The following is a 26112-nucleotide window of genomic DNA, read 5'->3' on the forward strand; positions in this document are numbered from 1 at the left end:
TCTTTGCTTATTTAAACAAACCAAGGGTCATGGAATGTAACCTGATGTCCTGTTAAAGGCTTACAAATACAGGCTGAAACAGGCAAATTAACCTTTTAAGGAGAGGGCATGTCTGAAATAAAACAGTGGTTTAGGAAACTATTTTCTGAGATCAAGCTTGAGAAATAGTGCTAAATATTCTACTTAAGTTGAAAAAGTCAAAGTTTCCTCAGTTAAAGCAATGAGCTCTCATCTTTGAGAGCTTTTGCTAATGGGTATGGCAGCTTTACAGAGTGTTGTTTATGAATATAATACATACATAGTGCTGGGTTTAATATTTTATTTGAATGACGTTTAATGTTATGCAAAATAAACTGTTATGTTACATCCACTGTGACATCAACTAAAATGTGAACTAGTTTGCATAGGTCAGTACTTTGGGCAGCATGATGTTGCTCTAGTCCACCAAAGCTTAAATATTCACAGTGTAGAGGAAGAAACAGGAATTAAAGCATTTCTACTAAAATATATTTTAATAGCTGGTGTTAMCTTTCTGCATAACAAAAGCCAAATTAAGATGATACATCATATGATCCAAGAGTAAGTTTATCTGTCCTTTGAAAAACAATTGTTACCTTCATAACTGTTTACCCCCAAATACAGTACATTTTTGCAAAATAACTAAAACTTTACACACTTTAAAGCAAACATAAGCCAAACTGCACAGCGGTTCATTTTTGCTTTTTATATCACACTGCAAAAACCAACAGCTGAGAGATTTTCCACATCATGCTAATCAATGTCAATACAGTCATTGCTGTCTTCCAATGATCTAGCAATTTCTAATAGTAATATTAAATACACAATTGAAATGCTACAGTATAGCTTATTTCCCCCCCTAAAATAATAATAATTAAACAAATGTCAACAACAACTGGATTACAACTGAAGTACAATATGCAAATTCTATTTATCAGACACAAGAAGCATATGAAATTCCTTTGAATATACTGTTGTAGTGCAGGCAGTTTAGGAAATAGAGCTTTCAGGTTTTCTTTCCAAAGGAGAGATGGGGTTCCTATGGCATAAAGCTGGAGAAAATCACTAAAGCATTGCAGAATGGTTTAATCTTCTACAGCTCACTAGTACTTTGCATTTGCCAGCACATCAGTTTAGAGGACTTCTTTCAACAGCATCTTCTGTCTGTTTCAGTATATTATTGAAACATTTACTAACTAAAGCATATTCTGTATTTTAAATGGAGTATTAATCAACTTAATAAAAATCTAAGATTTTATACCCTGTACTACCTTCTGCCAAAGACCTCTGTATTTGTCATTTCTTTTTCATCRTACAAGATGACCTGCAGTCACTGTCCAATAAAAACTAGAATTATTACCTTTCCCAAGTCTTGGAGACCTTCCATATCCCCAAGAAACACTCGGTAGGGACGCATTTGTCAAAACCATAATCCATGGGAGGTGATTCTCCATCAAATCCCAATCTGCTGAAGTAGTTTATTGTATGCCAAATGTAATCAAGAAAACCCTGTTTCATCAAGACTAAATGCTAATGTTCCATAATGAAGAATTACRACCACAGTATCTGTACGTAGCTTTGTTTAAAAAATGAAGATTAGCCAGGCAAGAAAGAGTAATGAAAAGCAAGGCACCCATTTGTTCTTGTATGTATGCATGAATATGCTCTATGTTGTTTTCTACATTTATACTCACGTTAGCAAGAATTACAGCATTCTTTACAGAATTCTTTATTTCTTACATGGGAACATTTGGACTTCCAACCCGAACTTTGGAACGACTTGGGAAATTCAAGTCCTTAAAAGCCCTTTCCTTCCCTCAGAAAAATGTTGACTACAGGAAGAAAGAACAGTGAGGGGAACATGCTGCGCTAAAAATGAATATAAACTTTAAAGGTGACAAGACAGCATGTAAAGTCCTTTCTCCCCTACATCACACTGCATGTAACAGTCTCCAACATATGCTTTAAAAAAAACGTGTGCTGGCACAATTTAGTTTGATTTACTCTCCCTACCTTACAAATTTTAGATCTTATTAAAAAAACATTTTTGTAATTGCATTCTGATTGTTTTGGGCCTTTAATTGCATTGCTTAGAACAAAGCTGCAAAATTACACTAAAGTTTGTTTTATATCAAAAAGCAGGAACCATTCCATATAAACATAAATTTCTAAGCATATATGACATAAAAAGTTGACGGCAAGAAAAAGTAACTTAAATCAGATCTTAATAATTCTGCTGACATACCATTCTCAAGAGAAATACAATTCACATACTGTTTTGTTTTCTTGACCTTTTATTTTTTTTAATTGCTTTGGCTGCTCTGCAAGGCTTATGAATATTCAAAATTCATAAAGGAAATTCTATTCCCATTGTTTAGCATACATAGTTCTCTAATGTCACCAAATGCTCATTTTCTGATTTACGTCTATACATAAAATGTTCAACACTGGAAGCTGTCTCCTCATTTAGGAAGAATAACTGTGTATTTATAGGTGGAGACTGTCTGTTTTACAAGTCACTAAAAATTGCAACTTGATGCAATATAGATATTCTCTATATTTGTTTTTTATTCGTATGTGGTTAACAAATTGACACTTTGTTTTTATTGTTGTCAGCATTACACAGCTAATAGAGAAGCACAGTGACAGCCAATTGTGCCTCAGGCATCATCTGAAAAATTTGCCACCCAGCAGAAGATGGAATTCCTCTACTTGCTGTTGATGATTGGTGGTGAAAATTAACACAGAAGCAAACTGCTTGTTTCAGAGCTTCTAGCTCAGATTACCACATCAGCCTTTAAAAAAGCCATTTGACTTGCTGATGTCAGGTGGATGCCACCAAGAATGCACAAGGGTCTGCTGCAAGACCCTGCAATTCTTATGCAAAACTTGCAAGAATTTTAAATCACAGCTGTCAGCCATATATATTGCATATTTACAGTCATGGAACTCTGCTTCTAAAACTTTTTTTTTTTTTAAGTTAGATGATCCTGGACAGCTTTAGCCTTGAAATTAGGTTGCTGGCAAGAAAGCACAGGCAATTCCACAGTCACAGAAATCTTTTGGGATTTTTTTTTTTTTTAATGCAGTCATTCCATTCTGCTTGGTAGCTGAAATCATCCCTGTGTTAGCAAGGCCTAAAATAAAATTGCATAAGCTTTCCAATTCTTAACTGTATGCAAAAAATAGAACTTGCAGGTATTTGCAYTGACAACTTTTACTTGACATAACAAATCCATACTGCCTTCCTTCTTTATTTTTTAAATAGTTATTGCAGGGTTGCCTACTATGTGAGATGAGAAATATAAAATTGTGTAAAAGCTCTATATTTAATTTGACTTCTAGAAATTTTAGAAATTGAAGAAAGCCAGTGCAGTATTCTGAGGGCTATTCCAAAGTTAACTTCCTTAGCACATGGCTGAACTCCATAAATTATTTTATCAGAAAAATAYTTTCTTCCTTGCACATCTCTGCATTCACATGAGTAAATTCTCACATGAATATTTAACTCTTTTGTCCTTCCTCCCAGAATTTCTCCCTGGGAGGGAATGCAGCACCCTAAGCAAATACAAGTTGCCTGTGACCCAAGCCTGCTGACACAATTCCTCTCCCAGATCCATTGTGTCTCCAGCTGATGATCCCCTCCCCAGCCTCSCAGTCTGAGACCTGGATCTCTCAGYTCTGACCATAGGGGAATAGACAACAAATAGCATGTGAAGGTTTGTCAGCAGAATATTTTTAACGTTTTCTACAGATGGCTAAACTGAAGTATAATGGCATAGAGTATGTTGAACTTCTACTTAGTTAGCTTTTCCATCAGTTATGAGAAAGATTAAGTCAGTGAAAGAAACCATATTTCTCCATCATTAATCATTTGGCAAGCGTACAACCCACTGGTGGATCACCAAGATTTTGGGAGCGAAACTGAAGCGACAGGCCATTGATCTGAAATGCACAAGAACCAGAGCTCTCCTCCACTGCTCCATGGAGGCACAAGAGTTTCTGCAGCAGGGGAGGGACAGCAGCTCAGCAAAGCAGCCACCAAGCGAGTTACCCGTGGTGAGAAGGGGATGTGACCGCAGCTCTGCGTGACCGCGCAGCACCGGGGCCTCGGGGGCGTCTTTATTTACAGCAGCACAGGGGAAGGTAAAGGAGCTAACATGGAGTATTGGTTGTACGTTGCCCTAATGAAAGTTTCTATTTAAATGCTAAGTATTATTAGAAGRAAACAGAAGAGTTGACAGGTTTTGTTTTTTAGATAGTCTCCGCAAGGAACGTTCTGTGGAAAAGATACTGAAGAACCATGAATCCAGACCTGGATCTAATTGATGGAYTGGGATGGAAGCAAAGCTGATAGACGGCTTGGAAAAAAGAAGAAATGGGTAAACCAAGAATAAAAGTGGATATGCAGGAGTCAGGAAATCTTTCCTGTAAAAATAGACTTATTTACTGTAAGGCTGCTGGGCGGTAGGGGGTTTTATTGGTTTGTTTTTTTTTTTTTTACTGGCATATTACTTGTTTTTATTTCAAATGACTGAATTATCTACTCAACATGTAAATTTTTATTAGGAAGCTAAGTGCTTTAACATTAAACATTTCCCTGATAATTTGAAGATGTGTTCAAACTCAGTGTGTTAACCTCCTGTGACTTCAGAGTGCCATAAGAAGTGAATCAATTTTATGGTTATAACATCTTGGAAGTGAAGGGGAAAGGTGTTTCCCCTTTACAGTTAATTGACCAAAATCTTTGTAAGATTGGCAGCACCAGGCTTCCATACATGTTTTTCATTTTGAGAGAGCGCTATTATAAGCAATGCTGTTTTCAAAGCTCTGAGCTTCTTGTGGATTTTTTATTTTTTCTTTAAAGGACTCTAAAATGGATTCTGAGTGAGAATGCAAACTGTTATAGCAGTGATAAAGTAATGATCATGAACTCTTAAAGATTCTTCTGACCTTTTTCTAAAAGTTTAGATTTTAAGTAAATCATAATAAAGCTCAAAGGACTAGAGACAAAAATTAGTTAACAAACTCAATATAATTTGCTGGAAGCATTCCTGTTTTCCCAGTTCTCTGAACAGTACCATACATCCAGCCATCATCRATTGGTTGCACATTGATGATATAATCACCATCCCTGAAGGAAACTTCATCTTCATCTTGAGCGCTGTAGTCATACATAGCTCTGTATGTTCTCTGTTGAARGAAAGAAAACAAGGCTGTAAAGTCTCAAGTCTAAACAGAGAGAGATTCCTTCTCTYTGCACAAAGAAGGAAAGAGAAGGAAAAAAGAATAGAAGGAGCAAAGCAGAGAAAGAAATCACAAGTTACTTGTTGAAAAGRAACAGTAGCCCCTCTACACCATGACAAATATACAATGAAAACAGACCCTTGTTCTGAGYAGCAAAATAATTGTTTTGTTAATCCACATTGTCTTACGGCCTCAAACAAATAGATTTCAATCCATTCACTGCATATTGAAATATTCTAACTGTTGAGCCATTAATTCACTGGTAACAGTTCACTACATCCAGCCATGGATGGCTGTGCTTCTGCTTCCTATTTGCATGATTCACAAATAACTTCWCCCATGCCTTCACTACAAAAAAGAAACATAGTCTTCATCCAGGCTATTAACTTCTCCATCTCACTGAATGCCCTCCATTTCATTAGGATTTTCCCCTGAACTGAGAATTATGAATAAATTACTAACTAAAGGAAAAACATGACAAGATTTCCAGAAGTCTATAAAAATAATTTTTATTAATATTTATATTTTCACATTCAGGCAAACATTCTGTTTAGTGCATAAAGAAAGTGTCATATTAGCTAAGCCAAATTTCTCTACAACCCTGACCACTATAAGACAAGATTTCAACTTTTTTCTCTTCTAAATAGGGTATTTATTTWCACTCATAACCAATAAAATGCTATCATTTACTGGAATTCAGAGTGGATTTTTAAACTCAGGAAGARCAGTCTCCCCTGGTGTCTTAACAGCAGAATAAAACTAGCCCATTTTAAAATTCCCAAGAGTGCTTTCTTTTCCTTACCCTGGCTCTTGACCGAAGTCAAAAGCAGTTTAAGCATCACTGATAATATCCAATTTCCCTTCCAGCAATTTTGCTATGTTACCATATGCCACTGAATTTTTCATGGTACAATGATTTAAAGAGAATAAAAAGGTAAAAACAGTCAGTGTGTGAGCTCATCTCAGTTCTATTGTCTGAGCCTTTTAAAAGACAGCAAACTTCGCAGCTCCAGAAAACAGCTCTGGATTAGTTTGAGTTCATATCCTCTATATGGGGCTTGAGTGTTTTTAATGAGACTGKTTTTTAAAAAGGTAGAAACTGCTCCACATGGAGTGAGCAGCCATTTGTCACGTGTTGGAAATGTGGAATTATTTAATCCAAACACTATAGGGCTTTATAACATCATTACTGTTGCCGTGCTAAAACTACACTTTCAGTCTTGACTCTACCTTTATCATTGATAGAGAAATTCAGCAGGACAGAGAAATCAACTTGTGTTTAAACACTGGAGACGATTGGAGACCATCTTTCCTGACATCTACTCTGAACTGCATTTGATTCTTGYGCTGTATTATTGTTCTCTGTCATGCCTTGTAGTTTTGCTGCCTATATGATGTGACCAAGAGCAGTTTTCAATCAGAGTGATTTGCTTTCTTAGCATTTGCTTAATCTCTTCCAAGCATGCACGGAAGTTGATGAAAAAAAGGATCATTGTTTATGCAGTACAGGACAGCAAATAGATGCTTGGGTTCCATCATTACCAAAAATTCCTTAAAAAATCATGAAGTATACAATTAGCAGTCAAAAAACTCTCTTTCTTTCGGAATCTTATTTTTTTCTAACTATTTCAATGATCTCTCTGCTGAGCCTTGAAACTAACTCCAAAAAAGCAGTGAAAAATATGCTTTTACAACAAACTCAGCAGCACTTATCCCTTTAAACAATTTAGTTCAAAAAAGGGTCCATTTAAGAAAAATGGCAGTAAGTCTATATTTCRTGTAAAGCAGAGAATGGATTTTGCYCAGAGCCATKCTWATAAGTCTCCCTTAAWTGGGAAAAGACTGTGGTGAAGAGACTGGCATTTTATTAAACCAGCAGCTGATTGGAAAAATAGAGGTTTTGCTCACTCAGAAGAATGCTCACTCATGCTCAGAGCACCCTGGAAAGGACAAACCACTGCAGTCCCCTTAAAGGCAGCTTGACTACATCACTGCTGCACAGTTGTGGTGACGAGCCCACAACCTCAAACTTTAACAGAATTTATTAGGAACCTAAATGCTGCTGAGAAACCTAAATTTATGGCCTTAACACCTAATTAGGTGCTAAATGGCTATCAGGAGAAATCTCCATAATAATCCTGTTAGCATTTAATGCCTAATTATCACTGCAGAGTGTAGTCTGGGTTATATAATCGAGAATTACAATGCCTAAAGGACTCAAAGCAGGGATTTTTAAAATGCATTTCAGTGAATTAKTCTCTCTGTCAGTAGTGAGTTTAGTGAGTTCCAAGTGGGTGCAAGAAAAGTTTGGAGTTTTGTAAAACAGTCAAATACTCAATCTCCCACCTCCTCAATGGTCTGGATCACACCTACTGCTTGGCCAGAACAGTGAGTCTCGTCCATACGAAAAACTGAAGTCCAGCTATTCTATTCTCAGCTCCCCAGCCAGATCTGGGCTGGCARGTGTGTGTTYCCACTTCACCAAMCAATTTATAGCTGCTCTATGGATGKSTYTTTGCAAAGWGCAGTAYCTGTTGCAGCATCCTCCACATACAGCAGCCATCAAGCAAAGCCAGCTTGCAGCACAGGTTYTGTTTTCCTAGCACTCTTGGATATCTAACAGTGTGTGAACACCCCATTATTTTCCAAAGACACAAAAAGCCTTCAAGGCTCTCTGTTATAAAACACTTTGTACTTTGAGCAACAATTCAATTCAGCCCATTATTCAGAACTGCCCACAGAAAGTGACCAAAAGTAAAGAAAACAGTGCCATTTATACAGGAAAAAATCTATGCAAAGACTGTGTTAGGATTGTGCCTGATACAAAACACAGATCAAAATTAAATAAACCAGATTTTGAAAATTTAGAAATTAGAACATTCCTGTTTCTCAATATAGGACACTGGTGGACATGATTAAATAATGAATTTACATATTTTGGGGACAGATTAGATGACAGTGCAGCAACTCAGTTGAAAGGAGYAAATTTACTACAGCAGCTAACTCTGCAGTCATCTCCCCCCTGATAAAACCCATGGGATCATRATCACTTTTGCCCTAGAGATGTCCTGGCAAAACTCAGGCACTGATGAATTACTTTGTCACCTTCACTGCTTTTAGTTAAGTCTCAAAAACTGCTCAGGCTTTGAGGTGACTCTACTAGGATGCCTTTCCTTCAGTCTCCTTCCCCTCAAACTTTCTTCTCTCCTTCCCTCTGTCTGTTATTAGCCAGACAACTCTGCATCTCTGCAGTACTGCCCCAAGCCCAGAACTGAACAGGCAGCTGAAAGCAAAGAACCTGAGCCTTGTGTGAGTTTGTCAGATCTCCTGCAGCATGTCCACTGCATTTTAACAGCGCTCAAAGACTACCATCAACCCTCAGTCTGTGCAAACTGTAACATTTAAATACATCCCCAGCCTGAGGTTTCTCCCAAGCACACTTTGAGACCATTCTATTGTCCCAGTAGCTGAGTGTGACATGTCCAGYGCACCGGGATAGGCTGCACAGGCTAATGAAAATATTGTGGTGTTAAGATGGGAAGACAAGGGAGCATGGAAGGTTTCTAACTGCATCTAGGATGCCTCGTTTGGAACAGAATAATCACCCTGGCATGGTAAGATCAAACCCTGTCTTCCTCACCAGACTGCTAAGTTAGCAGCCAGCACCAGGCCAGCAGTCTTTGATTTCCTGTCTCTGGAAATGCTTAAAGTTTATTTTTTACTGGGAAACCCACTCAGTTTTGAACAGCAAAATCAGTTCAAATCATGATGTTAGCTGTTTTTYATTTTATTCCCTGTATAAAGTATTATCACTTATAAGGATGTCAAGTGAAAACAGTTCCACAACAGGGATAAGAAATCTGTTGAAATAAGTATTTTTTTTTTATTATTTTTAAAATCCTTTATTGTCACTCCCTTCCTTTTCTTATTACCTTCTCATTCCCAGTTCTGGAAGAAGAGGAGAATGCTGATCTTCAGTATGATCTAAATGACACTGTTTTAACATCCTACCAAGTAAGTCACTGGGGCACAGAGGTATTAGGGAAATAGCACTGATCTCCCTGCCCACAGAGCTGCAAAGGCTTGTAAGTGCTTTTTGACTTTTGCAGGCATTTCCATTTTCTGTCTGCTGGATTYGAGGGCTGTTTGCTTTGGTCCCCAATGACCAGCAACTCTGCTGGCAAAGCCCAGGCTTCCAGGTCTCCTACTTTTGGATTTTGTCTCTTTTGGAAAGCAGCCAGCTGCCAAAGTGCCTTGTAATATCCTTGGAAATTAATGGTTGATTCCACTATCAGCTGTCTCACAGCTGTCATGCAGGTGTCCAGAGAGTTTCTCAGGTTATTGAYTCACTCAATGATGCAGGTATCTGCATTCCAGACTTTCCAGCAAGTTAGCCCCATCAGCCACAGACAGCTGAGAATCTGGCAAGCCTGAAAGCACTCACACCACACTGAATGTCATGATCTTTATAATATAAAATGCCATGGAGTTTCAGTCTTACAAAAAAAAATACAAGTTTCAGCTAATCTTGAGAACAGGTTCTTTCAGCTTGGCAACGTCTAATTTTGGTTCATAATTAAGTATTTATTCATCTCTTAAAAAGGTGACAGAGGTAGTAAATACACATATCTTCAAAACAGTTTAAAATGCAAAATTACAATATTTTTAAGGTAGAAAGTAGCTGTATCTGAACTATGAAATCTCCAGGCAGCAATATGATTTCAAAAATATGATAACCATTAAAACTGACATTTTTATATAGAAAGATAAAAAAGAAAAAAAGAAGCTCAATTTCCTAAAATCCCAGCTGAATACCATTCAGCTCTCCTTCCATGACCAGTTACATTTCAAATGAAATATTCATTTCAGTTTTACATTCCTATCCACCACAATTAAGAACTTCACAGCATGGCCATGGTTTTCAATAAAGTTTCTTCTCAGTTGCCCAGCAAGGTAACTCAATTTGGATCACACACGAGTCAGTGCACAACTGTTGTGTGGAATCAGAAAGGGYACAGCAATCTGGAGTCTGAGCAAGCTCTGTACCCACAGAAGTAATACAGGAAGGCACAAAGGCTTCTGGCACAAAATCAGCAAGTCAAAAATATTGAAACTAATTTGAACCAACAGGGTGATCTTAAGAGAGCAATGGTTTTCATCCAGTGCTAGAAGCGTGGATTCATCACAGAGTTTAACATCAAAGTTCAGCCTGTGAAACACTGTCCAAGCATCTATGTGTTTTAAGTAGGTAAAGGATTCAGTTGTTTCTCTGCTTTCTGGATATAATCATTTTTTTCAAAGTTCTTACCACTGCCCACAGTCACTTAAATCTTTTCTATACATGAGGACTACCAGCTTCATTTACGATGAAGAGAGCCAAATAGGTCAACTACAGAACTCAAGGGGTTCAATTCAGTCATRGTTAAGAGATTTCCTGATAGCTGACGCTGGTGCTTACCAAATAAAATTCTCCCTTCAATTCAATACTCACCAGACTTGTTGAATGGGGCTGTGAATGCATGGACCTCATGGATGACATACTGGTCTGGTGCATGTATCCATATCCTTGAGTCTGGGTTTGCTGATATGCCCCAGGGAGAACAGGGGCTGCATTAAAGAAATACAAACACATTAATTAATAATTTAAAACAGACTCTATCTAGCATTTTGTAGAAACTGTAGAATATTTGCACCGTTWATAAAAATTCCTTCATACAAAACAGTTCAGAATTATTTCCATAAAGAATGTAAGGCTTTTCAAAGGTTGATTCACACACAAATGTGGCCAAAGCTACAGCAATATATCCATAAACACTTTCATGGTTAGTTGGAAGGAAAAGTTTAATGTACGATTAGTAGTTTAAACATAAAAAGGTTTATGAAAGCTTAAGATATCACTGACTCAATTTTGGTACTGACACAGATGAAGCACTAAATATATGTCCCATAAGCTGCCATCTTTAAGCAATGATTGATGAAAAAAAAGGCTAATAGAATTTTGAAATGGTTCACTAAAAATCACTGAAATTAAATCTTAAGTTATTGCAAACCAATTCGTATTTATTGGGCTATGAACAAAGAAGAATTGTGATTCACAGGAAGAGGCAGAAATGTMAAAAGGTGAGCCCACAGTTGAGTTTATTATTTTATTGTGATTCCATCAACATTCTTAGTCAAACACAGAGAGATCAATGCTYACTTATGTATTTCAAAGTCCATCTTTTCTTCCTCTTACCACGCAATTGTTCCRTCTCTTTAGTACATATTTTATTCACATTTTAACAWTTCTGTATGCTAATCATTTATATATTCACTTCTATTGTACCAAGAGCTGTTGAAAGCATCAGGACAACCAACAGGGATCCCTAACTCAATTACTGACTAGAAAAGCATTCATAAACTTCSCACATGTACCCAAACATCTTACATTGGCAACAACATGACTACYTTCCTAGGAAGGATAAAAAGTATTTTAAAAGCAAAATTAAAAATRCTGAAGTGGTTTTCAAAAYAAAAATATTAAAGTTTAGTCATCACATATTTGTGCAKGCTTTACAAGACTCATGCACWCTGAGAATAAAGATTTCTGGCTTGTGTGGAGTTTATGAGTCTATCTTCTCTGTTATTTGCCAGAATCATACTATTTTAACTGGAAATTCATTTAGCTACACCGAAAACCAGATGTATTCTTGCTGGTACTTTTCAAGTGATCCATTTAACTGATATGCTATCAAATTCCTCTGCCAAAGTCTGTCTTTTGGTTAAATGAGATGAGTTTATGCAGCACATCATTCAAAAATCCTCAAACATGGAGCCTTTCAGCAGTCCAATACTTTTTGGGATAGATCCCTTAGGCTTGTTGAGAAGTAAGAACTTCTGCAGCAGCCATCACACACAGATTAATGGGGTTCACATGTGGAAGGCTCCAGGACTTGTAAAATGAAAAAATACATGCAAAATCAGGACACCCCATCAAAAATATATATTTATGATAACTATTCATATTTGCATTAGTAATACTCCATACTTCTCTGCTTCTTGAGTTGTCAGGAGAAGAAATGCATGTGAAAAAAGGGATTACTGAGAAAAGCTTTGCTGAATTATTTCAGAAAGTCAACTGTGTGCTTTTAGCAAGTTGTTTAAACAATCCTGCTTCMCCAGCTGAAAATAACATTGATTTCAACAAAGGTTCTTCTTAAAACTTTCATTTTGTTTTTGTTAGCATATTCAAATGCATTAAGTGTGTAAGTCAGATGCTACTCCTTGCCTACTATAGTTGGAAAAATAGGTAACACCATATATTTAACCAGGGTTTTCCTGGTTTGGAAAACATGCCTCAAACTATTGTAATGAATAGATTGTTTTGTTAAGTGAGTGAAATTGAAGTGATATGCAGTCAGAGGCAACACTGGAATACAATGAATAATGGATGTTTTAGAAGGGCCAAGTTCATTCTAATGACATATAAGTAGAAAGACATTTTGAAGCAGTTCAATCATCAGTGAATTGCTGCTCATTAACATGTTCACAGGATTATCATGCATTAAGTGAATAGTCCTAAGCAGTTCATCAAATAATTTATGTTTCAATGTTGTTACAAGCTATTTCCACATGAGCAGATGTAGTCCTTCATGAGAATACAGAGAAAAACATAATTTAATCAAAGGCTCTGTGATCAAGCTGGAATTAACTCATTTTGCCTAATTCACCACCAGCATAAATTCAGGCTGGTTCATCGAAGCCAATGCAGTCTCATCTCCTCATACCAGCAGCAAATTACACCTGTGGCTTGAAAACTAAGCACAGGTTGAATTTTTTAACTGAGAAGGAAGAGTATCTTCAGCCAACACTGAAAGAGAATCCTCAGCCAGCACCCAGCCTGCCCTGCAGCAACCAAGGGCTGGTAGCTCTTCCCTGGTCCCTCCCAGGGTCAGACACGCTGAGAGTCCTTTTCTTCTTCCCAAGAGAAGCAAAGAGGCTGGTAAGAGCCTTTTATTCTTGATTCCTTCTCCCCAAAGCTGACCTTTTTCATTTCCTATCAATCATCCCTTGTCAGTGTAAGGCAACAAGCCTGCTGATGGTCAGCTTCATTATAACCTCCAAGCTGACTGGCACATTTTGGGGAGGATAACCCACAGCTCCTGCCTCTGATGAGTGACAGCAGCAGGTCTGAGATGGGCTTTTCTCTTTAGCAATCAGTCGCCCCCAAGCTGAGAGAATTCTGTCAAACTGCCTCAACAAAGCTGTTTGCTACTTCACCTGCAATGATGGAAAACATAAATCCAAGAAAATAAAGAAGTTGTTCCAAAGCATGAGAAATTTTGGGAAATGATAGAAGCTGAAGTACTAGAAAAAGGTTTTATAGAAACAAAAGGAAGGATTAGCTTTGCTAATTATCTTCTAGTCGTTTCTTAAGTATCATATATGTGAGCATATATAGCAGCACATACTAGAGTTGAAGACACTTGATGGAATAATTCCATGTGGTTTTGTCCATTAAAAAATGCTATAGTATTCTGCAAAAATCTTAAAAAACAATTTTTTTAACAATTTTCTACAGAAAATATGGAAGAACCTTCCAGATGCTTGTGATTTGGAAGACAATTTGGGAATCACATAAATAAACTGAATAGTGAAGGGACAACGTCTGAGCTGTGTTTCTGGTGATGTGCCGATAACTCAAGGTGAGATTAAATGATTCAGAGTTTGACTTTTTTTCATCATCATCACACATAGTTAACCACAATCTTTTGGCTCAGTCAGAAGTATAAAGTTCTATAACATCATTGAATGCAGCAGCACAAAAGCAATGGTTTTAGCTAACCTAAGGGAACAATAAAATACAGTGGTGGAACACGAAATTCATTTAACTGAAGCCAGATTTATTGGTGATGGAGCTGAGGGCTGACCATTGCTCCCAGAAGTACAGGTGGATGKTTTTTTGTTGCATTAAGACTTTACCAGATGCATTCTGATTTATCAAAACTTACTCTCTTCTTTTTTTTTTTCTTGTCCCACTTACCAAGCAAGCCAGATATTCATTTTAAATAACCTACTTTGAAGAAATTTATCATATATCTCTTACTATATCTTTACAGGCTTCCCCAGAGAAAAAAGCAAGAAAAATGAATGAACATGATATAAGACAAACAGAGAAGAAGCCTCAAGAAAAAGGAGCTGCTGAAAGAATGATAGCAAGCATTAACTCGCTGCAGACAATGGGGTCTGCAGTGTGTGTACTGGKCAGGATATGCTTTGAGAAGAGCTGGGAAAGAAAAAGGTCAAATTGTGGAAACAGGAAAGGAATCAAGAGAGCGTTGCATAACTACAAGGTTAAAAAACATGTTATGCTAAATAGAAAAATCAGTTAAAGGTTAGGTTCCAAAATACRTTTTATCAATACCATAATTAAACTCTCTCATTCTTTTGTACGGCAGAACCTTGACAATCCATGGTAAAACAATATATCCTCAGTGGTAACTACTGCATTTTTGCCATTTTCTGCAATACATGGTGAACCACGTGTAAAATAACAACAACTTCATTTCCTCTCACACATATCATACTTATTTAAGGATTTAACAGGGGCCTTCCCATTCTAATGATACCTCAATTCATTGTTTCACTCCTAAGACTTCAGAGAACTCACAAAGAATATTGCAAYGTTTTGTAGTCATAACATGAGGGAACACAAATAAAAAATAAAGATTAGCATTACTATGTGCTCAATTCTAGTGTCTGCAACACAMAAGGTAGAAAGCTGTAGGTTTTCTGAGCAGCACAAAAGAGCCAGAATACAGAATCATCATAAATCTCTGTGTTACTGCCATTACAATGAGCTCACCCAAAATAGATCAAGCTGCTTATGGGAATTGTACTGCTCCACATATATGGAGGTCCCTCCCCTTTTTTTCCTKGCTGCTGCCATATTTTCCACAGTTTGCAACCTGTGGTGCAGACCTCACAGACTTTCTTTAGAAAGCCTTCCCCACAGTTTCTGTTTTCTTCTTTCCTTTGCCCTTCCTTAGGAATCCTCAGCTACGTCCCAGGCAATACAAAACAAAGTGATGCAATCACATGTGGGGACACAYAGAGGATTCTACAGGACACTTCTGGGGGCTCAGGTACATCCCCTGYGCTGCCCATGTGGACAGGTCACTGTGCCTCAACTGTACCCTTGACCACTTCCCAGTGCAATACATGGCTAAGGAAATACACCTTTAGGAAATACAGGAAATAGAACAAAAACATTGAAAGAGGTTACTTTGATTACAAACTCTGGCTCGATAATTTAATTTTTTGTTTTCTATCAAATTCCCCCGATGCTGGCTGCTGCACACCATCATTCAAATATTTAAAGTGTTTCTTTTTTTTTTTTTTTTTTTTTTTTTTTTTTTTTTGGTCGAAGAAGCATCTAGGAATAATATAATCCCTCCTCATTTAAAATCAGGGTCAAATTTGCAGTTAGGATGGGTTTCTTCCAGCCTTGTCTGTCAATTTTTATTTTGGGATGCAGGTTTTACTACACCTCTTTGAGCAACCACAAACCCTCCAATTTCTCCTCTTTAATTCCCCCACTCTGTATATTCCTGTGCAAGCTCTTGAGATGAGTTCAGCCCAGAATTGCATTAATCATATAAATACCTTGATAAACAGTTTTAAGGAAAGATCTGAAGGACGCTAACACATTAATTCTGCAGAAGTTCACATCCTACCCAAGCATAAACAGCAGCATAAACRGAACATAATTGTTGTCAGCCAAGAATTTACTGAGCTCTAAAGAAGGCCCATGTCACAGACTAATCATAAACAAGAATTTTGACATTTTGGCAACAAGGAAGGTGGGTTAGACATGAGGAGGATACGCTGCTAAAGACAAATAAAGAGCAGAAATGTAACTTGACTACTATGACAGCCAGAACTCTGCAGCATCCCTCTGGCACTGAGCAGGGAGATGGTCTCCAAAGACTAGAGTAAAAAAGCAGTCACAGGAGTAGAGAAAACAAACAGAAGAGTACAGGTTTGTTAGATACAAACAACATTAGGAAAACCTGAGTAAGAATTTTACAGTGCAGAACTGATTGCCAAGAATGCTCCTGTCCCCAGATGGGATGAAAATTTTTAAAAACCCAAAGATTCATGCAAAAAGGAATGTTAAAATCTGGATAAAGAAACAAATTTTTTGCCAATCATATCAAAATATTTCTAATTTTCAATCTTTATCACAGTTTATGTGGCTCTTCAAAATTAAAAATATTTCAACCTAAAGCTGGATTATTTGTTTTAAAATGTCAAGCTTTAACCTTCAAAATCTCAAACTGAAAAAATTGAGTTSTTCTGGCACTGAGACATTAGTCACATGTAACCCATTCCTATGTAAAAGTCYGGCATTTAAACCACCATCTTCTGATGAACTGCATTGAAAAAATCTTAGCCATCTCTAAAGTTAAAATGCACAGCATTTATTTTTCAAATAAGCTAGAAAATTGAAAAATACGCCCTAAACTGGTTATTATTCTTACCAAGTACAGTTCTTTTCCTAATCAGAAAGAGCAGCACATCACAGTCACATTTACTGGGAGTAGTTTGGACTGTGTAAGCATATAAAAGGCACTAACCTGAAGCCTGAAGATGGTGAGACCTGATACAGAACAGTGCTGTTTTTAGAACAGTAGAAAACATCATGGTAAGGCATCTTGGCATTTTTTCTTGTAAAAGTAACTTTCTCTTCATTTCTTTGTTTTTTTTCCCCTCTTTTCCTTGCCCTTTATTGGTCAGTCACCCTGCTTTCATGGATGGCTGAGCTCCCAGGCTGGYTGCTCTCAGTGGCTCTGTCAGAAGCAGCAGTTTGTCTGCATGCTATCCATTATATGAGTCAGTAACAGTTAGGAAATTGGAATATCAAACCCAGATATAATTAGGTTGTTGAAATAACAATCTTAAAGTATGGCCTAATTCACAGAAGGTGTTAATAAATATCTGCCATGCTCACTGACCTCATTAGAATTGAAGCTCTGAACTACTTGGAGTCAGTGGCAAATTCAGGATGTTACAGCTTAGGAAGTTTCCATAACCTAAATTCTAAAGGTATAATAAATAAAACATGTATTCTTCAAATAGTTAAAAAATTATGGAGGGGAGGGCAACAAAATTAATGATGTTGTGTTTAACAATATTAATTATTCATGATGWAAAAAATCAAAATATCTCTACTCTCAAAACTTCTTATTGACATACTACAATTTATAAAATTATGTATTTTAAACTAAATTTCATTAGTGTCATGATTAGACAAAGGTTGTTTAAMGCATCATTATTTTAGAATACCATTTTATCAGCTAGCAATAATTAAGACTAACTATGCTGTACCCACCTTGTAAGCTGAAGTAGATTATTATGGGAAATGCAGAATCATGCAATTATACCTCTTGAAAGCAATTACAACAGAAAAAATTAAAATTTGATTTTGAACGAAATTACAGCAGAAGATCTCATGTAGCTATTGAGCATATGTCAGAGAAAACTAAGAAATTTTGAAAGAAGCAACAAAAAGAATGTCTAATGTGCTCATGACACTTCAATCTTGTGTTTTWTTTGAGGTTTCTTTTTAGGCAGGGAGTATCTCATATTTCAGTCCTAAATTCCTGATTTTTATGAACAAGCAATATCACTATTAATAGCTATGTTGCTCTTTGTTTTATAAGTCCATCATAAATCCAACAGCAGAGGAAGTGGGAATTAGAGAAGTATTAGCTAGGACATTTGAAGAACAGTTGGCAAACTCTCTCTAGTACATCATGGTCTATGTGTCTGGGCATTCAGACCTTCTCCTTAATTCTTCATATTTTGAAGAATGGTGGACCCATCAATTCCTTTATATTCTTTTTCACGGCAAATTATTTTCTAGGGTCCATTCTGGCCTTCCTGAGGGTTCTAAATCTCTGTACTGCAAAAACAGTCTCTCAAGGACATTTTTTTTCCCTTAAACAAAAGTAGTAAGGTTTTCATTCCTCTTCAAAGTAACTGCAAAAAAGCAGTATATTTTTAAAAAGCCCAAGCTATCACAGTCTCCAAAATCCTTGTCTGCAAGCAGTTATCAAATATCACAGCCTAGAGAAAAATGAAAGGAATCCAGGTTTTCCACAATCAACATTAAAAGAAAGAGGACAGTCAACAGAACATCCACCCTCATCACTGAAAGACAATAACACAGTGAATATTTTTTGCCAGGATGTGATTGTGGATACTGATTGAGCATCATTTTTATTGGGGAACAAGGATTGGAGAATACTGAGTCACAGCTCAAAAGCTTTTGTGATCATTAACACATTACTGTCATAGTAAAGCATCACAGAGTTGTGAMGTACTAAGTATACATAATTTAGTGYTCTGGCAACAKGARAGRRGAAAAAGCCAAATCTCAAACAAYCCGTGCAGTCCCTGCCTGTGTGTGACTCTGGAGCAGTGAGGTGCTAAGCAGCAGCCTCACAGCCTGCAATAAGCCAGTCCAGTTCTGGCAGAGCAGACAATTCTGATGTTCTGAAAATGCCACCAGCTTCCCCAGAYTGCTTTTGGAATGGACATTTAGGACTGTAAGACCATAAACACTCATAAGAATTGATGTGATAAATGTAATTCCATAGCAGCCCCTTCAAACAAGAGATTTTTCAAATTAAAGATAAAGGTGTTATAAAATAGRGTGTTAAATGATCTCCCAGGAAATTCAGTAAGTAAAATATTTCAAAACATTATCAGCCTTTAAAAATATAGGAAGAGGCTGTTTGTAATGTTTATTCATGTCTTTGTGGCTTTTGCTAAGAAAACAGGATAAAATGGAAGTGAACACAATACAAAACTACAATTTAGAATTMATGATATTAATTATTATCTTCATCCAACTTCTTTGAACAGTTGTTTTGGAGATTTTAAAAACTCTATGAGTTCTATATCTGACATTTAGGACTTTAAGGCCACTACATCCATATACTTCACTAAAATGTATTTCACCTAAAATAGAAACCATTTATCCCCCTTCCAGATTTCACTGACAAATTTTTACTACAGTACTGTAAAAGAGAAAATTACTTCAATTATTTGGATTCTAACCCTAAAACTGGAGTCTTCTTCATTCCCAGTTTTGAATCCAAAAATTTTAGGGTTATTATGATGAACAGGTTATTACAATGAACAGGATGTTCTGAAACAGTTAAATGTACTGACAAAAAATTATGATTTGAATATCCTGCTACAAAATCTATTCTAGATGCTTAATTTACTCCTTTTCCTCAAAAAGCAAATTTAATACATTAAATACTCTATTGCAACCCGAGGACAAAAGAATTACTAATAGGGACTATATAGATTATACTCTGTCATAGGAATTGTTCTAGCAGTTCAAGTATTAAAAATCATTTTATTGACACACCACTATGAATATTAATTTGGCATTAATCTTCAGTGGTAGCTGTACAGTTCAAAGGGTTTAGCCTTTGTGTATCCATTAACAGCTGCCAGGCCATAATACTTGTACATAACCCCCATTTCCCCCACTGGTACTGCAGCAGGGACATAACCAAATCACAGGGCACCCTGCTCAGAACATGCATTGCAGTCAGGATTTGGGGTTACAAACAAACCTTACAGCCAGCTGACTTTTTTGCCTGACAGTCAACCTAAGCTGCAGAACTCAGTCTCAGCTGAGAAAAGAGTACAGTCTACTTTTTCTCTCTTCACACACCAAACCACATAATTTTATTTATGAAGGCACAAAATGTCTTAAAGCCAGCCCARGGCATCCTCAGTCCTAGCAGGGCCATGGTGTATCACAGGAAGCTGCAATTCCAATTTTAATTGTGACTAGGCACAGTTTTGCTCTAGGCTTCCTCACAAAAGGAGAGATTTTGTAAAATGAAGGTTAACATGTTATACTACTCACATGCCTTCAACTATAATCTGAATTCTCTTACATTTACTGAACATCTACTGCAGCCCTTGTGCATTGGAGAGAAAGGCCTGTAAGTTCTTCTCACAGAAGTTGTGCTTAGATTTCTGAGCATCGATTTATTTGCATAGTGGGTATAACCAATCTGAACAATGGGGCAAGGATAGCATTAACCAGGATCAGGTATGTCACTGCACAMAATTTTCCTAATTATATTTACTGTCTACTGAAGGTAAAATTCTCTGAAGTGTATCAAAAGCTGCTCTAGGGGACCACATTGAATGACTGAAAGAGCTCCTTGCCAAGGGAGCCATTAACCCTTCCAACAGTTGAGTCACTTGGAAACTTCCTTTCCATTTTCTGCTCACTAACTGTTTAATGGAAAAGGGAACATCAAACTCAGATAGCTGGCAGAACAAACACATGGATCCCCTCAACTGCTACTACACTGCAGAAACTGAAAATGGGATCTCTCCTGAAATCTCCTCCACYTGGATGTGTGGGGATTGGCTTTTGATGCTGCCAGATGTCAAGAGTGTGGGAGAGAAGCATGGGAATCAAAGACAGGCATCAGGAATCTAAGCAAAAATATTTTGGAAGTGTGAAATGTAAAGGYCTCCCTGGAACATTAACTCATCCTCCATGAACACTTGCTGAATGAAAATGTGCTTTCAGATGAATCACAATTTATATCTTAATGTATTACAACCAGCATGGAATATTTAGTTTTATACCCAGAGCCCTAAACCAYACCTTAATCAAAATTTAACTAAGCAATCACTTGGAGCACTATTTGAATKTTCAAGTTTTATGTTCAAAAATCATGTTTTACAGACAATGAATAACTCTTGGTGGTGGAAAAGAATTAAATATAATTTTCTGCACTAATTTCTCTCRTGTTCTGCATTAACAAAGCACTCAGCAGAGAACACTAGAAGTCCAATAGTCCAGACTAGGACAGAAAATTGATAGTGCACATGATAGTGCATAAATGTAGCCCCACTRCCTTTCTGGATTCCTATAYWTACATGGCTTAAAAGGCTGAAATGGATTAGTCAGAGAAAAAATTATGTATTAAGCAGTCAGAAATCCTATCATGTAAACATATAGAAATTAGGAGATGTGTAGGGAACATACTCAACTCTTGCAACTAACTTTGAGTTTATTTTTCCTTGTTACCTCAAATCTAGAGCTGAGGAGGTTTTTAACACCAAGAAGCCTCTCACTGTTTTCAAAAACTCCTCTAACTGTAATGCCATTATTTTAAATCAGGAAAAAAAAGTGTCCTTTGAACACTGGGAGTCACCGCGAAACAGGAGGCAGAAGCTAAACAGCAGAATACCTCCTTCAAATGAAAGATATGATTTTCAGAAGGGAGAGAGCTTTGTGTTGCTGCCTGAAAAAAAGCACGTCCTTTTGGGGTACAATGTGGTTACAGCCAACCTTTACAAAGGAAGCTATATCACTGCTGTGAAAACAAATTTGAGAATGGAAGACAAGGGTTCATTGGTTCTGGAATGTAAGCGCTCTAACAAAGAAAACTCTTTATGCTAAATAATKTGTTGCATCAGAGAGATTATAAACATACACATGCACTTGTGTCTGTACAACATATAAGRGAACTTTAGTTAAGTTCTAAAATATCACAGAAGTTTATAGGTAAGAGATTTATTGATTTACTATGAGCATTTATAGTACATTACACACTTAAGAACAGAAAACCACCKGATTATCAAGATGGAAAAACACTTTTGCCAAAATGCTATTGAGTGGAAGAAGACTCTTTTTCTCCCACACATTAGCTTTCAGGTTGGCAAACCTGCTTGTTAAAGGGGGCTCGCATGTTAAAGAAGGAAAACCAAAGTACCATCTAGTCTGAAATACAGAAAAGTCAAGAACAGATGTAAGAGTCTGGTGGCTAAGAGAAGTGCCAATGTGACTCTCTCCAAGAGGTGCCAAGAGGAGACAGAGAGCATTGTATTGATGTGCTCAGCTTTCTGTGTCAGGGCAGCCTGCTGACAAACTTGAAAGGGGAGAAGAAACCCACAAAAGCCTGTAGTTCTTCCTGTGAATTGTACATTTCCTCTCCCTCCAAATGCCATGTTTGATTACCAGACTCTGGGGAAGAGTCTCTGAACAGAGTTCAGSTACCTAGCAAAAAAGAACAATTCTCCCTTGGCTGACAGAGAAGAAAATATAACTGCTGGGTCATTCTGCTTGACCTCCTTAGAATGGCAGAGCTTAGCAGCTGAATATGAATATGAAGAGGGATCAAGGATTCCTGCCCTGTAGTCCTGACWGCTGCACCTGGATATGGAAGACAGATCACTATTACAATATAAAGAGCAGGTATTATTCCCTCTTTTTTTCTTTGACTTTTCTTTAGCCAGTGGTGATTTTTCCAACCTCAAAACCAGAGAGTTTTTTATAAAAATTCATGGGAAAGGCAAAACAAGGAAGGTAACAAAATCTGGTTTTCTTTCTTCTTCTTTCAGCTGTTGGCACAGGGTTCTGACCGCTATCCCAATACAAGGAGTCTCCTTGGTGCACACCAGGAAATATCTCTGCAACTCCAGCAGGTGAAATAAAGAGCTATTTTCTCCATTTCATCTGACTAGTTTATAGCCCTCTGACCAAACTAACCAGGAGCAGCAAATTTCCTCGTGCTAGGATTTTCTGTGGTGTATATGTGTGGGTGTCAAAGCCTTGGGCACATCCTACAAATAATCATTTAACATAGAGTTACAGATATTGGTGTGTGCCAAGGGGAGAGAACGAGACACCCCCAAAAATAATCTTTAAAATGTCAGTGTTGTGCTGAGGAATGAAAGGCCTCTCCATGAGCTGGTACAAAGAACAAAACTGCTCCCAGTGACACACAATAATCTGTAAGGTCAATGTTTGCTCTTTATAGGGCTGTGCTCACACWGCAGCTCAAACARCAATTCTTCAATGGCTACACCAYGTTCCTGCCTCAGTGAGGAAAGGARGAAGGTGACCCCTGGAGTGTGGWGGAAGRGAAGGGAGCAAGATCAGCTGCTCTGGAGCCTTTTTTCTTCAGCAGGTTCATATCACACAAGGAGGACAGGCCAAAGGGGAGAGAGATGAAAGGACTTCCTCTTTCTCATTGATTAAACTTCCACTCCAAACTAGATGAAGACTTCAAAACTTTAAGAAAGAGAGTGCAGCATTGTGATTTCTTCAGTTTTCATAGACTTTGGAATCAAATTGCCAGCAATGCCCATTTGCTGTATTTATTCCTCAGAGATYGTTTGCACCAATCTTTTCTGGATTTCTTTTTTGTTATGTAATACCAATGAWGTATCTAACACAAATTTTCAGTTTTCTCCTAGCAATCTACAGTTACTTTTGAGGCTGGTAACAAAAATTAAGATACCAGAAAGGTATAAGTGGAATTTCATGGTTTCTTGAGATCCATGTATTTGGATTGCCAGTGTGAGTAAAGGAGAATAACTAAGTAGGCCAAGATAGAGACCTGAGTGTTGCTGGCAGACCCTTTTCATTAAAATAAAGAAAGGAAGACCTTGAAACTCGTATCAAGGCTCCTTTGTGCTAATTCTCACTCCTTGTCTGAGGGCAGCAGGTGAACTGAATCTGAAGAACTTGGGCTGAAGGAGACAAGTATAAATAGCACACATGAAGCCAACCAGTAATACTCTGGCTCCAGCCAAAGAAATGAAATTTCAGCACTCATGTTTAAAATGCAACAAATAGCCCTTGAACATTCCATCCTAATATCCACTAAGATTTCCTACCTAGCATGTGGTTTGGGGAGTACAGCAAAACTGATTTCAGTCTCCTACAGATTGATTTCTATATATCTTTTAAGGAAATATGATGATGACTATATGATGGTTCTTTCCCATCAGAGTAACAATATACTTAACTGAAAATGAACTGATATTCATCTCTTATTTTTCTCCATCTACAGACTACACACAATTTAAAATAAGACTAAAGGGTCACTTACACTGAAAAAATCTGAACCTACGGCAAGGAAAAAAATTCGGCATCATGCCTATATGCTGATACCTAGACAATGGTATACGGACAAACTAGATATTAAGATTAAATAAAAGATTTTTTAAATAGGGAAAGGTCAAATGCAAAAGAGGAGAAAATGAGCCCTGAGGGTTTTAACTAGAAACTGTCCAAAATAGTGCAAGAGTGGCAGAGGTGTTGAGCCATATGAACCATATAATTCTCTCCTGGGGCCTGAATGCAAACTAATAGGATGGAACTTTACTCATAGGGATAGAAGGGGAGCAAGAGAGTGAGTGTGAAAAGAACGGGAGGAAACCACTGTACAAGGCTGCACTGAAAATCAGGACAGACAGAAGAGACTTTATAAAGAAACTAAATAAAGACCAAAACACAACAGTTGAGATATCTGACAGAGAGAATTCTGTCTAGAAAGACCTGAACTTCAGAACTTTGCTGCTGTTTTTCCAGTGTTCTGTGAAGAAAGAAACACCTGGTCTGTCTTTATAGCCAAAAATAAGTCTGACATCCATATATATCTCAATCTCTCTTTCTGAAGTAAATAATCTGAAAAATCTTCCCAAAAGTGAATGGTTCCATGTTTGAGAACCTGCAACATCAGTGTTAAAAGCAGGACTGAAAGAAAAAAAACATTAACTTCTATTTCTTTTTAGTCAAGTTGAAAATAACTTCTCACTACAGGTGAGAATTTTGCAAAAATGTGGCACCTAGTGTTTTTATGAAGTTCTAAAGAACGGCTTGCAAGCACAAAGAGAATCTTTTTTAGGCAATAAGTAATTACAAAGTATTTAGGCAGACTGAGAAACTCTACTGCAACACCTTCTGTTCAGTGTTGCAAAAAACCTCAAAGATACCGTGAAATAATAAAGTCAACCGTGAAAAACAATAACAGAAAGAAGCTTTTAAAAAAAAAAAAACCACGCACACAAAGTTGAAAAGTAATTTCAAAAAGATTAAAATTAAAGTCCACAACCCACATCAGGCCTGCTGGAAAGCCTTAACAACTGTTTCCTATCCAATTTTACCTGCAATACTCTAGAGAGAACAGAGAATATCCTGGACTTACATCATGCAAAAATCCACTGATTTTGTAGAGAAAGCTCCCTGGGAAGCACACTTGGCTCAGCTCAACATCATCATAAAGTAATGGTCAGTGAACCAAATAGGAAGAAAAAATTCTATTGAACAATGTTAGTAGCCTTCCTGTGATGTTGGTATTGAAATTCCCCAAAACAAGAGAGACTTTTTAGATCTGAATAAGCCTTTAACATCTGGTATTAAGTCAGGGACCCAGCTGAGGGCTGGGAAGAGGTARTTAAGGTACAATTCCATCAGCAGTGGCAGCAGATTTGAACTGTGTGTCAAAGATTGGTACAGGTATCTAGAATAAAGTAGCAATTGAACAATGTAGAAATATCTGAAAGACAATTAAGACAAGGCCAAAGACACTCAGAGAGTGTAAAATTGGTCACAGGTCTCCATCCATCTCTCATGTTGGTGCACCATCAGATAGAGSAATTGCCAACAAGAAACCCTGCTGATCTAAAAGTACAACTCCATGAGAAACATCCATGGAATCTCAGCAAAATTGATTTGGTTGTCATTTATGGTATAAGAGACACTGTATAAAGGTTATGGACAAACATGCCTTGTGGATATGTGAAAAATGACCTTTTGGACAGCACAATGCCATGAAAAAGATTGGTATTTTTGGCCAAAGATGCTGTCTTCTGCTGGCTCTGTCTGAGTGTGTTCACCAAAATGGCATTTTCTTGTGAATCATTAGGATTATGTTCTGCCACTCAGCTCTGCCACTTATTTCTTCCCTGCAACTGGAACTGTCCAGGTGCTCAAACCCTGGCTAGTCAGCTGGGTGAAAAAAA

General features: G+C 37.3%; 1 protein-coding gene across 3 annotated transcripts in view; it reads right to left on the bottom strand.

The window, feature by feature from the left end:
* Positions 1–235: 235 nt before the first annotated feature.
* NEBL (nebulette) overlaps positions 236–26112 on the bottom strand; it is a 244553-nt gene continuing 218676 nt past the window's right edge. For all 3 annotated transcript variants that reach the window (XM_057383631.1, XM_057383639.1, XM_057383647.1), the window contains 2 exons: positions 10757–10872; positions 236–5211 (listed from right to left, as the gene is read on the bottom strand). In XM_057383631.1, the coding sequence (XP_057239614.1) occupies positions 5035–5211; positions 10757–10872 (293 nt within the window). In that variant the 3' untranslated portion in view covers positions 236–5034. The remainder of the gene's footprint in view (positions 5212–10756; positions 10873–26112) is intronic.

The sequence above is a fragment of the Malurus melanocephalus genome, unplaced genomic scaffold (assembly GCF_030028575.1).
Source record: "Malurus melanocephalus ecotype Western Australia unplaced genomic scaffold, MMel_1.1 scaffold_14, whole genome shotgun sequence".
In the NCBI taxonomy this organism is placed as follows: Eukaryota; Metazoa; Chordata; class Aves; order Passeriformes; family Maluridae; genus Malurus; species Malurus melanocephalus.